We start from the raw sequence: 13,521 nt of genomic DNA, 5'->3' as shown, positions 1-13,521 counted from the left end.
TTGTTAGGTAATAATTATCTATTCAGATGAGAAAATCTGCCAAATGGTGGGTCTGCATCATACTGTATTCTTTTCAAAGGCTATTCAGTTTGTTAAATAACTACAGATCTTTCTACATTTGTTTCTATTTGTTGTGTTAAACATCGACACAGCATGGTAATGTTGGTAAATGGCTGTTTAAGTTAAGTTAAAGCTATTTTTTCCTGTAGATGGGTTTTATTCCTTTTTTTATTTTTAATTTCCAACTTTTATATCACTTAGGACAATACTATAAACTGCTGAATACGATTCTCAGTATTACTTTTAAAAACTTCAACTACAAACACTTCTTTCAATGTCAGTCCCATTTTGTAATGAGCTGGGAAGATATTTTCTCATGCACCTGGAAAATAATCCTATTTTATTATCTGAGGTATAATGATGCCTGATTTTATAGCAATTATTCCAGGATAAATCTTGCTTACAATGGCATGTTTAGTCAAGTTATACGTGACAGGGTTTAGGACATGTTACCCCAGAATATGGTACCTTTGCATATTGAATATTTTAAGCTGAAGGAATTTGAGAAAAGACAGGTACAGGAAGGACCCTGACCTCCCCCTTCTCCCGTGAAGCAGGTTATAAGACCCTTTTGTGAGAGATTCCCTCCCTATACCTGGAGAAAAGGAGCATCCTTATCTCCAAAGATGAGGCAGGCTGACAGGAATCTGAAGGAACAGGCCTTGCTAAGTTTCTCCCAGTTGATTACACTCAGCTCATGCTCTTTTGTCAGATCATATTTTCCACGACTTTCCATTCTTCATTAAACCTAGTATACAAACACTTAGATTTAACCATTTTTTCAGGTCTTCATTTCCTTTTGAAGGCTCTGTGTCACGTAAAACTTATATTAAATCAGTACATATACTTTTCTCTAGTTAATCTGTTTTTTGTCACAGAGATCCAGCCAAGAACCTAAGAGGGAAGATATTTTTCCTCCTCCACATACGCAGTTTGCTTTGGGGAATTAGAATGAATTTTGCATTTGAAATGAGATATACCTCATTTTCAACGATTTACTTCCCTATGGAAATAATCATATCTCCAGGAATCTAAAGGAAAAAAATCACAAATGCATAAGAGTCTCTTAGTGGTAAATGTTTTGTTTGTGGATGTAATAAAGCTTCGAGGAAATCCTATATCTAGGCTGAAAAGCCAGTCAGTCTTTTTTGCTCTTAGACTGTTGGAGAGTCAGAACTTCCTGGAACTAGCCCTGATAGTTCCACCATAGGACGCTTCACGGAGTTCAGTCTGACCACACTGTCATACTAAAGGGCGGCCTCCGTTAATGTGGGCCAGAGAACGTTTTTGTCTTCTCTGTGCTGCTTTAATTAATGATGTTTCTATTTTTATCAGATCTTGGGACTATAAACAGAAGTTCATCACTGATTTTTTAATAAGAAATATTATCTGTTTCTATAAATATTTCCCTAATAATAGAGTGATCTATCACTTTATTTGCTGTGCTCATGCTGTACTTTTATACTCTGCTATCAGGGCCAAATTCTAATCCTCTAAGAACTGCAAATTGAAAAGACAAAAAGCAAAACAAAACAAAAAACTAGAGCTCTTTTAAAATATTCCGTATTTTACCATTATGGTTTTATATTCTACAGAACTATAAAGGAAATGTAAAACCTAAAAAAGTGTATGAGGATTAGAAATAAACTCCACCTGCCATAGCATTGAGTTATTTTGCCTAGGATATGTTTTTAATCTCTGCCTAGTCATTTCTTCCACCTTAATAAACGGTCACGTTCCCTGGCATTTGCGATCTTCTCTTTTATAAAGCAGGAGTTGACATTTTAAACTGAAAAGCAGAGAGAAAGTTGAGATGAGCAGAAATGTCATTGTGCCCATTTCTTTTCCCCGTCTTCCCTCTGTAGGAAAAACATTGCAAGAAGAGCAGATTGAAAGGGTAATGTGGCATAAGCTTTAGTACAGGCGTACTGAATGAGGATGGAGTCTTTCTAGCGTTTTCTGCCATACAGGGTGGTGTCACATGACAACCTCTCCCTACTCTTGATGCTTGCCAGGAGGACTTTTTTATAGAGAAGTAACACAAACATTTAATTGGAGCCAAAATGAATTTTAAATGTCTGCAATTTCCCCTGAAAGATATAGTCAATAAAAGAAAAAGATAGCGGGTGTGAAAAGAAGGAGAAGAATTTATTGTGCTAAGCAAATTACTTTTCTTTTTTTTTTTTAAACCATGAAAATGCTAAATTCTATCTGGCAGTCATCCTGCCTTTAATATGTGTGTTCAACTCCAGTAGTCCCAGCTCAGGGCGTATCACAGGCAAGCCACAAAACCTATGAGAAACACGCTAAGGCAGGACTTCAAATATTATCCAAAGCCTCATAAATTCCCCAATAATATGGAAACTTTTATAGGAAATTAAAAAAAATATTTGAATCTCCATGCTCTTCACTCCACAAATAGTGGGCAGAAATAAAGAACGCCACTATAGAGTGGTTATTTCTTTAAAAGTGTGGATTTCATTTTTTTAATTAAAAAATACTACTGATCAGAAGTAATCTGAATATTTGGTCAAAGTATGAAAAGTTTCCTTATTGGAAAACAAAGGATAAAAGATAAAAGAAGGTTACCGATGAGTTAGCAAAGGTTTAATTTGCATTCTGGAACAGAAAGACTATTATTATTTTTCTTTACAGAAAAGGCGTAATTCACTTTTAAATGTAAATAAAAACATTTATGGTTTTAATTTTGAAACATTTTTAGGGATATGCATGGAACATATATGTATTAAGTGGGCGAAATCTATGTGCATCTATCTGTGATAGTGAAGACATTCAGTGAAAGTAAAGAAAGTTGGGATCAATTTGACAGACTCGGTTCCTATGTAGTTTGCAGCCTGATTTAGATGGAAGTGTAGATTCAGTTCACTAGAAGTAAACCTTTAGTTGCAGACTGCTTAAAAGATGTTGTTATTAGGATCTAGTTGCACACAGGTGTTTAAATCAGTAAGTACTTTGTTCTTAAATTGAGTTGTTTTAAAAGCATTTCTTTTGCGCTCAGCGCCTCTTATGTTTCCTTTTAGAAAGCCCCTTTGCCTTCCTTGCTGCACAACCTTTACCCTAAGTCCACCTTCAGCAGCACTAACCCATTTGCTGGTTCTCTGCCGTTCAACGCTGACAAGGTTGGATAACGCCCATTGTCTTGCCATTGCCTTTGCAAATGTTTTGTTCTTTGTTACTACTGTGCCTTTGTCCCAGTTCACTGTTTACTAAATTTGGGCAGGGAAAAAGAAAACAACTGTGTTTAGAGTGGGCATGCAAGTCGTTCATAAGCACATTTTCTTGCCAGAGCATATTCATTTTTATAGCTGAAATTAGATGGCCCTTTTGAAGAGTCAGAGGGAATCGTGAGTCCAGAGCCTTTCCTGTATTTTGGTGTGAGTTAAATTTTCTGATATTTTAATTTTTGTTAGTTGCCAAATAAATGAACTGCTTTCACACATAATTTCTTTAAAACCTTGTATTGGTTTAAATCCTTCTCAGACTTATGCAGGGTGGTCGTAAGCTCTTCTGTGAGTTAATCACTTCACAAATAATTGTGTAGGAGTCTGTTGAATATTCATAAAGTGTGTCCATGTAAATGCCTGAATCAGGAAACATGTAACTGTTTCAAAGCTTGTAAATCTATACTTGGATATTCTCATATTCTGGTGAAATTATAAATCCAGAATTGAAACAAAAACTTACAAGAATTTATATATTATAATCTGATCATGAAAAGGAAGAAAGCTGAGAACAGTTTCTTTCAGGAAACATTTTATGAATATTCATTGGATTTTCATGTTACTGTAATATAGATAACCAAAGATGCTGTGTCTGAAGGAATATGTTTTCTGTTACTGTAGGAATTACAGAATTCAAGTAGAGTTATCTTCCGTTGTTCCCCAACTAACCCTTTTGCTCCCACACCATTTAAGGTTTGTCTTAGTGTGAAATGTTCATGAGTAAGTGGATGTGTTGCAGTGTGCTATGTGTGTAGGTTATACTTGTGTGCATACATGGCATGGAGTGATTTCAAGTGCACTTTGCATTTTTGCCAGTGAAGGCTAACTGATCTTTTTTAAAGAGTTCTATTTTCATTAGTAAATTTTAAGAAATGTCAACAACAAGCTGATTACAGTCTCAATGAGAATGAGGGTGTGTTGTGCTGAAGTAAGATCCTGAGCAGTTTTTAGACAAGCAGGTTTTGTTTGTTTTTTAAGGAAAATAGCAGCTCAGAAAAGTTATGCAGCAAGTAGGATCTATAAAATTTGCATCCATAAATTTATTAAAATTATGGGAAGTTTAAATTAGATTTTATTTCACTTTTTAAAAATGAATGGGCTTAATTCATGCTTGCTAACATTTCCTGTTGTTACAGAAAAGTAAATTTTTTATTTTAACCAGAAAAATTCTGAATTACATATTCCTCCCCACCACCTTAGTATGTTTAGTAAACCTTGATTGGATCAAATGAGATTTTTTGTTTGTTCTCTTTTATTTGTTACGTTGTTAATTTGAGAGTTTTATGGCACAGCATTTGGGAAGATCACAAGAGTTTTATTTCCACTAGTAATTTTTGTCTGTTTGGCCAATGATGTGTAAAGCAAACGTTTAATACAGCAGCTTCCGCAAGTCGAAAACCTCTTGCCCTTAAGTCTTTCTCAATCAACTCTCCTATGCTTTGCCAGAAAAGTAGTGTTTCATGTTTATTAGGATCATTTTGGGGTAGCTTATAATCCTGAAGCATGCTTTCTGAATCTTCAAAGAAAGATCACATTTAGTGCCATATAGTTTTAGTATTAGGTATATTTTGTGGTATTCTGATTCTTGACACCCATTAATAATTCCTAACTATTTGTTCATGCCTATTGTTTAGTGTGTTCTATAAGGTTTTTTTTTTTCATCTTTTTCCAGATATACACATATAAAATGAGGTGTAGCAGAAGAATTTTTGTGTAGAAAAAAGGTAAAATAGAATAGGATAGGGAAAATGTAGGTTCAAGACATCAAGGACAGCTTCACACCAGGGCTAGAACTTTAGCTGGGTGTCTCTGACCCCTGAATTAGCTACTGTCTTACTGTGGAAATTCGAGGAGACAAGATGTATAATGGAAAGTGCATTGGATTGGATTAAGAATTAAGCAAAAAGACGTCTAGTACCACTATGTGGTTTTCAGCAAAATCTTTCACTTCTCACGGCCTCAGATTATTAATCTGCAAAATGAATAAAATGAACTCAGTGACTTAAGGGCCTTTCAGACTCTAATATTCTGTTTGGTGATCTACCACATAAGAACTTGATGATACCAAGCCCTTTTTTCAAAGTAGGACCTGTAGCCCTCAGTGACAGCAAGTATACCACACTTGGGGTTTGTGTGAAGTATTCTCCCATGTTTTCTCATTTATCTTGCGAGCTGCCTTGGCAAGGAAACAATGGTGTTGGCCCTTAAAACCAGCCCCTCGCCTCTGAGTCCGTGTGCTCTGTGCTAACAGACTGGCTCGCCCGTAGATGAACCTGCATGTGTAATGCTCATTTTCTATGGATGTGTTGAGAGAGTTGTCTGGAGAAAGGATTCAGGTAGCAATAAAAAGTTCTTTATGTATAGTCTCACTAGCAAATTTTGAACTTCGTTTGATTGTTTGACTAACTTCTTGGTGAATTTTTTTCTGGTTTCTTGGAAGACTTTTCTAGACCCCTAAAATCTTGCCTAGACCCCCTGCACATGCATGATGACTTCTGAATGAAAATGTTTTTTGCAAAAGGGGAAGTTTGTACAATTTTCTATCTTAAGTTATTTAAGCCTTCAAACTGAATAATTCACCTTAAAATACCAAATAACGGTTTAGTGAATTGTGCTCTGAACATGCTATTTGGTTTAGTATATTTAAACTTTACCTGAATCCTGTCTACCGTTTTATATGTATATTTTTTCCCTTTATTTATGTGTCAGGTATTTTAAAGCCAGTTTTTTGTTTTTGACATTATACTCATTTCTTTTCTGTAAGTTTTTCTTCCTTCGACTGCACATGCCCACTGCATTCTTCTTGTTCCCACAGGCACCCAGTCAGTCAGAATCAGAGCCAGAAAAGGCGCCATCAGTCCGTGTGCCTCCGCCCCCCCCTCCTTCAGCATTTGCAGAAATGAGTGGTGATCAGGCAAGGTCGTCTGCAAGCACAGTCTCAGAAGATGGGGACAAAGAGGATGAGTTTGGTTACAGCTGGAGTAAGTTGTCTTTTTGTAATAGATGTAATTATAAAAGCTATTAAATAGCTCTGGGTTCTTCAAGGCTTATGCCCTGGATCAATAAGTCTGTTTCAACTTTGATTATCCATACTGCAATGTTGTGTAGAAAAAAATACTATTTGTTTTGCTTGAATACAGCACACATTCCCGAGGCGAGAGATCATGTTCTTCCTTTCCTTTAAATGCGCATTCCTGTTAAAGCCCACTTTGCCATTTGTATGAGAATTCCAGAGCACAGGGCACTCTGGTGGTCTTGAACTAGTCGTCACCTCTCTGTAGGCCTCAGATTCCTCTTTGTAAAATCTGTTGTTGATAATATGTCTTAAACTTCGGTATTTTCTGTGCTAGCATGGTAAGAGAGTATAATTGTTGAGGTAAAAACTTTGGGCATTTGGCAAGTTGTTTGCCTCTGAGTTTTAGCCTGGTGGTTATTCCTCTTTCTAAAATGCAGTTCTCACCTCAGGTTGCTAACGTTAACTTAGGTAATGTCTGAGGAGTGCTGATCACAATGCCTGATGCACAAGAAGCCTTCGAAGGCAGCTGTTATTAGGGTCTTTGGAGTGTCTCTATTTTCTAAGGAAATAAGCCATTTTACAGGGAAATATTAAAAATTTAGCCAAAAGTTATGTGTCAGTGCTTTAAATAGTTTCATTTTAAAAATATAATTATTTCTTTGAGAAAGCTGTTGTGTATACTTTTAGGAAGTACAGAGTATAAAAGTTGTGCTGCTAGATTCTAGAAGGAATAAAATGGCAGTTTATGAAATTGATGCAGTTAAGAATCAAGATATAATTCATAAAATTACCTATAGAAGAACATTTTGTAAGAGATGATTTGTAAAGTTCACAGTTTTCTGGGTCTATTTTCAATGAAATTAGAGTGTATTCCTAATCTATCAAGGTGACCAGGATGTACTCTGAGGAGAACATGAAGCCAAATGTTTCAGTTAGCTATTATGTCATAAGCCACCCCAAAACTTCATGGCTTAAGAAAACAATTTACTGTTAATCTCTCAAGGTGCTGTGGTTGACTGGGCTCAGCCGGGCTGGGCCTCCCAGATGGCTCGCTCACATGACAATTAGTGTTGGCTACTGGCTGGTTGCTCCTCCTACAACCAGCTGGTTGCTACTGGCTGGTGGCTGGGCCTCCTACATGTGGCCTTGCCCTCTCAGATTAAAGAGTAAATTCTATGTCTTGAACATGTGGCATGAGAGATCTGAACGGTCTCATCTGATTAGGACGTGTGTCTGAAAGCTGGGATAGGTACATCAGTTTGTCCTGGCCTGATGGCTCCGTGCAAATAGAAAACTCATTCCCTTTATTCTGGATATCTGTACAAGCAACTGTCCAACACGATGGGACACGCAGTGTAGATGTTCCTGTGGGAGAAAAGTAAAGACAAATACTCTGGATGTCCTCTTCTCCTCTGCAATTGATAAAGTAACTTTCTGTTTTAATCACAGTCTCTTGGGAGTTTGTTAATGTGAATCACATCTATTGGGCCTGATAACCTCAGGCGAACCGATGAATCAGACACTTACTGTCTCATCCTGGATGCAAAGAAATTCCTCAGAGCGTGGGTACTCCAGGAAACCAGGCTTTATGCTCTGATGGCTAGTCTATTTAGATTTTCTTAACTGCCAAGGATTACATTTTGGTACAAATAATGCCCTTTTGAGCCTGTTCTATATAGCTTTACATAGTACAGCATTTGGCTGTGAGTTAACTCTCAATACCTAAGATTTTTTTTTGTTATTGTGTAGAAAATATCAGAGAGCGTTATGGAACCCTAACAGGTGATCTACACATGATTGAACTGGAAAAGGGTCGTAGTGGTTTGGGTCTAAGTCTTGCTGGGAACAAAGACCGATCCAGGATGAGTGTCTTTATAGTGGGGATTGATCCAAATGGAGCAGCTGGGAAAGATGGTCGATTGCAGATTGCAGACGAGCTTCTAGAGGTGAGTTCCTGTGGAAAACGCTGAATTTGCTCTTGCTGAATCAGTGCAACAGAATCATCAGTTTCCAGAAAATCCACCTGGACCTCATACGGTGACTGAGAAAGCTATCACTTGTCTAATAAAATAGATGCATTGCAGCATATTTGGCTCTAAACCAAATCTCTACTAAGTAGAGTCCATGTTCCCATTTACTTCCATTAAAAGCTTGTGACTGTAGCACCAGAAACAATGTTTGTCCCAAGACAGTAATAAAGATCACACTTCAAAAACATTTTTTGTGTGCTGCATTTTTATTAGGAGCTTTTGAAAGCCAAATGACCAGTCACTCCTCAGTAATGAGGCTGACCCATTGGGCATTCTGAAAGTTGAGTCCTTAATGGCAGAAGTGATGGTGGTGGAGTGCGGCAGGGTCAAGATTAAGGCCAAATAACACAAACAGTAACTCAGCCTGCCAAACAAAATAAATTTGTGGACCATACTTTATAGTGTTTAGAATTGCCTTAGCTTGTATTGTTGGTCCTTGCCTCCTGTCGCCTGGAATCCACGTCTTTATATTGCCTTAATACTCTTCCCCCTACTTCATAATGTTTCTCTGTTGGTTAGGAAGGCTTGGTCAGCAGTGGATAAATGACTAAATGACTGGCAGTTTCCATTAGGTACTGTGCTTCATAGGCACATTCTGCTGCACAAATCCTGCATCTGCCAGCGTTGCTTCTCCTAGTGGCCTAATCCCAGGGCTTGAGTTTTGAGATTAACTAGGAAATATGACAGTAGGGGACTTCCCAGGATGATCAGTGCAGGTCACAAGTGCTTCCACAGAGCCCTTGTTTGTTCAAAGCACGCTGGAAGCCCCGTGCCTTCCAGGAAGTTGACCCTCTACTTTCCAGTCAGTCTAAGTGGTGCCTCTTTATTCCATGGAGGTCAGACTACATACACGTCATTTCAGTGTTGGTTTTAAACATGAACTTTTCTGTATCCACCATCAAAGTCAGGTTCATGTTCTGGGAAGGAAAATATGTATGATATTTTACAGGAAGAAAAATGTATTTTCATTAGATAAGATGATAAAAATTTACAAAATTAAAATTCCAGGCTCAATTAATTATATTTATTTCTCATAGATCAATGGTCAAATTTTATATGGAAGAAGTCATCAGAATGCTTCATCAATCATTAAATGTGCTCCTTCTAAAGTAAAAATAATTTTTATCAGGTGAGCATTTTCTTGTTCTGGTTTACTGAATACTTTTTGTTAGCCTTTCAATTTTGAGTTCTTTTGAATGAAAATAAAACATTTATAAATGTGTGAGGGACCGGCCCGGTAGCACAACAGTTAAGTGCGCACGTTCCACTTCAGCGGCCCAGGGTTCGCCAGTTCGAATCCCAGGTGCAGACGTGGTACCACTTGGCAAGCCATGCTATGGCAGGCATCCCACATATAAAGTAGGGGAAGAGGGACACGGATGTTAGCTCAGGGCCAGTCTTCCTCAGCAAAAAAAGGGGAGGATTGGCAGCAGATGTTAGCTCAGGGTAATCTTCCTCAAAAAGAAAAAAATAAAAATAAATGCATGAGTGTTATAGTTCCAGGTCTTTGGGCTTACAGAACTTTCTCTAATAATCCTTCTGAGTCTTCAAGTGAAAGAATAAAAATAATATGAATTATTATGCTGTGATAGGTCAATGCTTTTTCTTTTAGAAATAAAGATGCAGTGAGTCAGATGGCCATATGTCCTGGAAATACAATAGAACCTTTGTCTTCTGCCTCAGAGAATCTACAAAACAAGGAGGTATGTAACTTGTGTGTTATTCTGGGAAGAATTGATTGATATACCACTTACTAATTCAGCTAACAATTATAGACCCCTTTCAGGGATATCAAAGATAAATAAGTCATAGCCTTGGCCCTCAAGGAGTTACAGCCTAGTACAAGAAACGCTTGTGTAGATGAGCACACCGCTTACATGAGGGCTAGAAGTAGAGTCTGCATAGGGAATAAGGAAGGTAGAAAAGGAGTTGTCTATTCTGCCTCAGGAGAGAGAGTGAGAATAAGCCTTTATAGAGGGGCTTACACATGAAGTGTGTGTTGAAAGTAGAAGACTGGGGGGCAGAAAAAAGATAAGCAGAGGGCGTGGAGTGAAGCACCGAATGGAGACTCTGGCAAATGCAGAGAATTGAAAACTGCAGAGCATTACTGAACAGTGGGAGGCAGGAAATGGGGACCTGGTGAGGCAAGGGTCACTGAGAAAGAGGTGGGGGCAGATCTCAGGAATCATGATGCAGACTTTGTCTTTGAGGCAGTGGGAAACTCAAAGAATGAAAATTATCGTTTTAAATGCTTCCCTGGAAATGGTGCTGAGAAGAAAATCGTAGGTTGCAAGGAAAATAAGTTAAAGTGAGTAAGAAAAGTATTGCGGTAGTTCAGGAGAAAGATAACAAGGGCCTGAACTAATGCACAGAAAAGAGGAAATGGTTACATCGGATGTTTAGAACCCAAACTGACCTTACTTCATCCCCACCTAAATGTACTAGGCAAGGAAAAATGAGTGGTTGAGAATCTATTTATCCAAAAGAGATTTACTGAGTATCTGCCTTAGACCAGGTAGCGTTCTTTGGGCTGGGAATAGGTTGGTGAATGACACAGACAAGATGTACAAGGCTTCCAGGTGTCTGACCTGGTGACTTGATGGATGGCTCATTTTCAACAAAATAGAAAAATAAAAAAGAGTAGCAGATATTTGTAGAAATAGAAATCATTCTATTTGAGGCAGCTTAAGAGTGGCGTACCTGTTGGAAAGCCTGGTAGACAAGCTTTTTCCGTGAATTTTGCACTAGGACATTTGGTTTAGAGTTTAGAAATGAATTCCCATAGGTGCAGACCTGTCGTTTGTTAGCCATGGGAGCTAAGGTTCTTTCCTACAGAGAACAATTAGAGAAGAAGAGGACCAAGGTCAGAATTCTGTTATGTCAACCGTAAGGAGGAAGGCTAACAAAGAGTGGTCAGAGCTGCTGAAGAAGGACCAGCGGGTGTGTTGGGCAGCAGCTGAGGAGGCTGCGTTTCAAGAAGAAACGTATATTCCACAACCTTGAATGCTGCAAAGAGGTCAAGTAAGAAGATGAATAAAGACAGTCCCTTGGACTTAGCAGTCTGGAGATCATCAGTGATTTTGAGAAAGTAAATGATGGATAAGAAATTAGGAAAGAGAGGGCAGTGGTTAGAGGGTGATAAAGAATTAAGAGAGTTTTTTGGTGGGAGTTTTGTTTTGAGTTGGAAAAGCTTTGGTTACATGTTTAAGGTATATATAATACACCTTAATAATAAATAAAATAAAATAAAATAAATAAATAAAAATAAATTCAAAAGAATAAAAAGGTGGTATAGAGAGTCAAAAGCTTAAAATTCGAGGAGCCGTGATGACTATCAGTGTGAGAAGGTGTATAAATAGAAACACTCTTCCCTAAAAGAATATGCAAACATTGGGCTTATCTATACGTAAGATGGATGTATGAATCATTGTCTCAACCCAGTGAACTGAGTCATTGCTCATATGGTGAACTGAGTCAAGTGGTTTTCCAAGATTACAAAGGAGAAAATTTTATTTTCATGTGAATTGTACCAAATATGTCCCTTAAGAAATTGGAGTGTTTTAATATTTTCAGGTAAAATATTTACTAGCTCCTAAATTCGCTTGATGATTACCACAGTGAAGAATAGTGAATGGTGCCTGTGCTGCTGTTCTGTGTTCCAGTGAGTTTAACCCTCTTGTAGCTGAGTTGCTATTAGATTTCATTATAGAGTAAATCCAGGTGGTCTTGAGAACAACTTTGTGTCTCTTTGCTCTAAAATTGTTGCTGTCTAATCACATATCATTAGTATTTTGAAGAGAATATAATGTTCATAAATGTCATGAGATGTTTAAATAGTAATAAGGAATTACAATATATGAAATAATTTTGATTAAGTGGCATTTATGTTTAAACAAACAAAAATACATAACACTGTTGCCTGTTTTGCCATTTTCTTTTCAGACTGAACTAAGTGTTACTACTTCTGACTCAGCTGTGGACCTCAGTTCATTTAAAAATGTGCAATATCTGGAGCTTCCCAAGGTAAATCTGCTTTGAATTGGAATGGGATGATGTGAGTACCTTCACACCGCTGTGCTAATTCACTGCTTCTCAAAAGCGTGATCTCCAGACCAGCAGCATTAGCACGGCCTGGGATCTTGTTAGAAATTCATCTTGTTAGAAATTCGGGTGCTTGGGCCCTCCTAGACCTACTGAGTAAGTAACTCAGGGGATGGACCCACAGTTTGTATTTTAATAAGCCTTTTTGGTGATTACAATGCGTGCTAAAGTTCGAGAACCACTGTGCTAATTGATACTTCAATAGGGACCCAGCTTTTCCTGCCTTTATGGCTGGTCTAAGATTTAACATTTAGCAGTGTCTCTTTTGATTCATTTACCAAGGACCTGCTATGAAGGAAGTAAAAAGAATAAAGAAATAGAGGTTATAGTGTTTGTCCTTCATAAAGCTGAAAGCCCAACTAACCAGAAGTTTTGCTGATAGGCTTCAGCGAGGTATTTGCTTTTGAAAAGATCTGCACCTTAGGTTCAAATGACCCTCTTTAAAGAGGTGGTTTGCTGCACAGAAACCTAGAAATGCTTCCCTGTGCTGGAGGCTCACAACACAGGTGGATGGTGGATGAACAGTGTGAGAAGAAAGAGCGGTGACGTGCTTCAGGAGGAGAAGAGGAGGGAAGGAGGTAGAGTGGGGAGTAGGGGGCTATTTACATGAAACGCTGCAGGCAGAAAGAAGAGGAGTGGTCCCTGTGCCCCTCTCCAGCTGAGGCGATGCAGCTTGGTGCTTAAGAGCCTGGGCTCCAGAGTCAGTCTCTGCACTTCCCTGTCTGAATTAGTTGCTATAGAGGAATGAGAGAACTCTAAGAACTTCAGATTTTATTGTCCACAGAAAGCTTCCGTTTATATGTAGATTTCAAACAAATCTAAAGCTCAAGTAGCTGAAATGTATTTATTAATGAAAGCCAAAGTGACTTCACTTTATTCAGGAGTCTTTTAAAATCAGCTCACAGAAGAGGCAATCGACGATGATTTTAACTGTGGGCTTTTGGAGCCGCTTCTCTGGGCCTCAGTTTCCTTGTCTGTAAGATGGGGGAAATAATAATACCCCTATATTAGAGATGTGTTTGTAAGGATTAAGTAAAAGAATTTATATAAAGCACTTAGTTCTGTGCAAGTT

General features: G+C 38.1%; 1 protein-coding gene across 11 annotated transcripts in view; it reads left to right on the top strand.

The window, feature by feature from the left end:
* The window catches only part of MPDZ (multiple PDZ domain crumbs cell polarity complex component), a 130,235-nt gene that overhangs the window by 92,616 nt on the left and 24,098 nt on the right, over window positions 1-13,521 (top strand). For 5 of the 11 annotated variants that reach the window (XR_006889085.1, XM_046664552.1, XM_046664549.1 and 2 more), the window contains 7 exons: window positions 3,102-3,200; window positions 3,924-3,995; window positions 6,118-6,283; window positions 8,068-8,264; window positions 9,386-9,477; window positions 9,961-10,051; window positions 12,291-12,371. Coding sequence is in view for 10 of the 11 variants with exons in the window: in XM_046664552.1 (XP_046520508.1) it covers window positions 3,102-3,200; window positions 3,924-3,995; window positions 6,118-6,283; window positions 8,068-8,264; window positions 9,386-9,477; window positions 9,961-10,051; window positions 12,291-12,371 (798 nt within the window). In the remaining variant the exon portion in view is untranslated. The remainder of the gene's footprint in view (window positions 1-3,101; window positions 3,201-3,923; window positions 3,996-6,117; window positions 6,284-8,067; window positions 8,265-9,385; window positions 9,478-9,960; window positions 10,052-12,290; window positions 12,372-13,521) is intronic. The other 6 variants (XM_046664558.1, XM_046664557.1, XM_046664554.1 and 3 more) reach the window with 2 other exon arrangements.

This window comes from Equus quagga, chromosome 6, assembly GCF_021613505.1.
Source record: "Equus quagga isolate Etosha38 chromosome 6, UCLA_HA_Equagga_1.0, whole genome shotgun sequence".
NCBI lineage: Eukaryota > Metazoa > Chordata > Mammalia > Perissodactyla > Equidae > Equus > Equus quagga.
The sequence above is the reverse complement of the archived record's forward strand: the minus strand, read 5'-3'. Positions and strand labels throughout refer to the sequence as shown.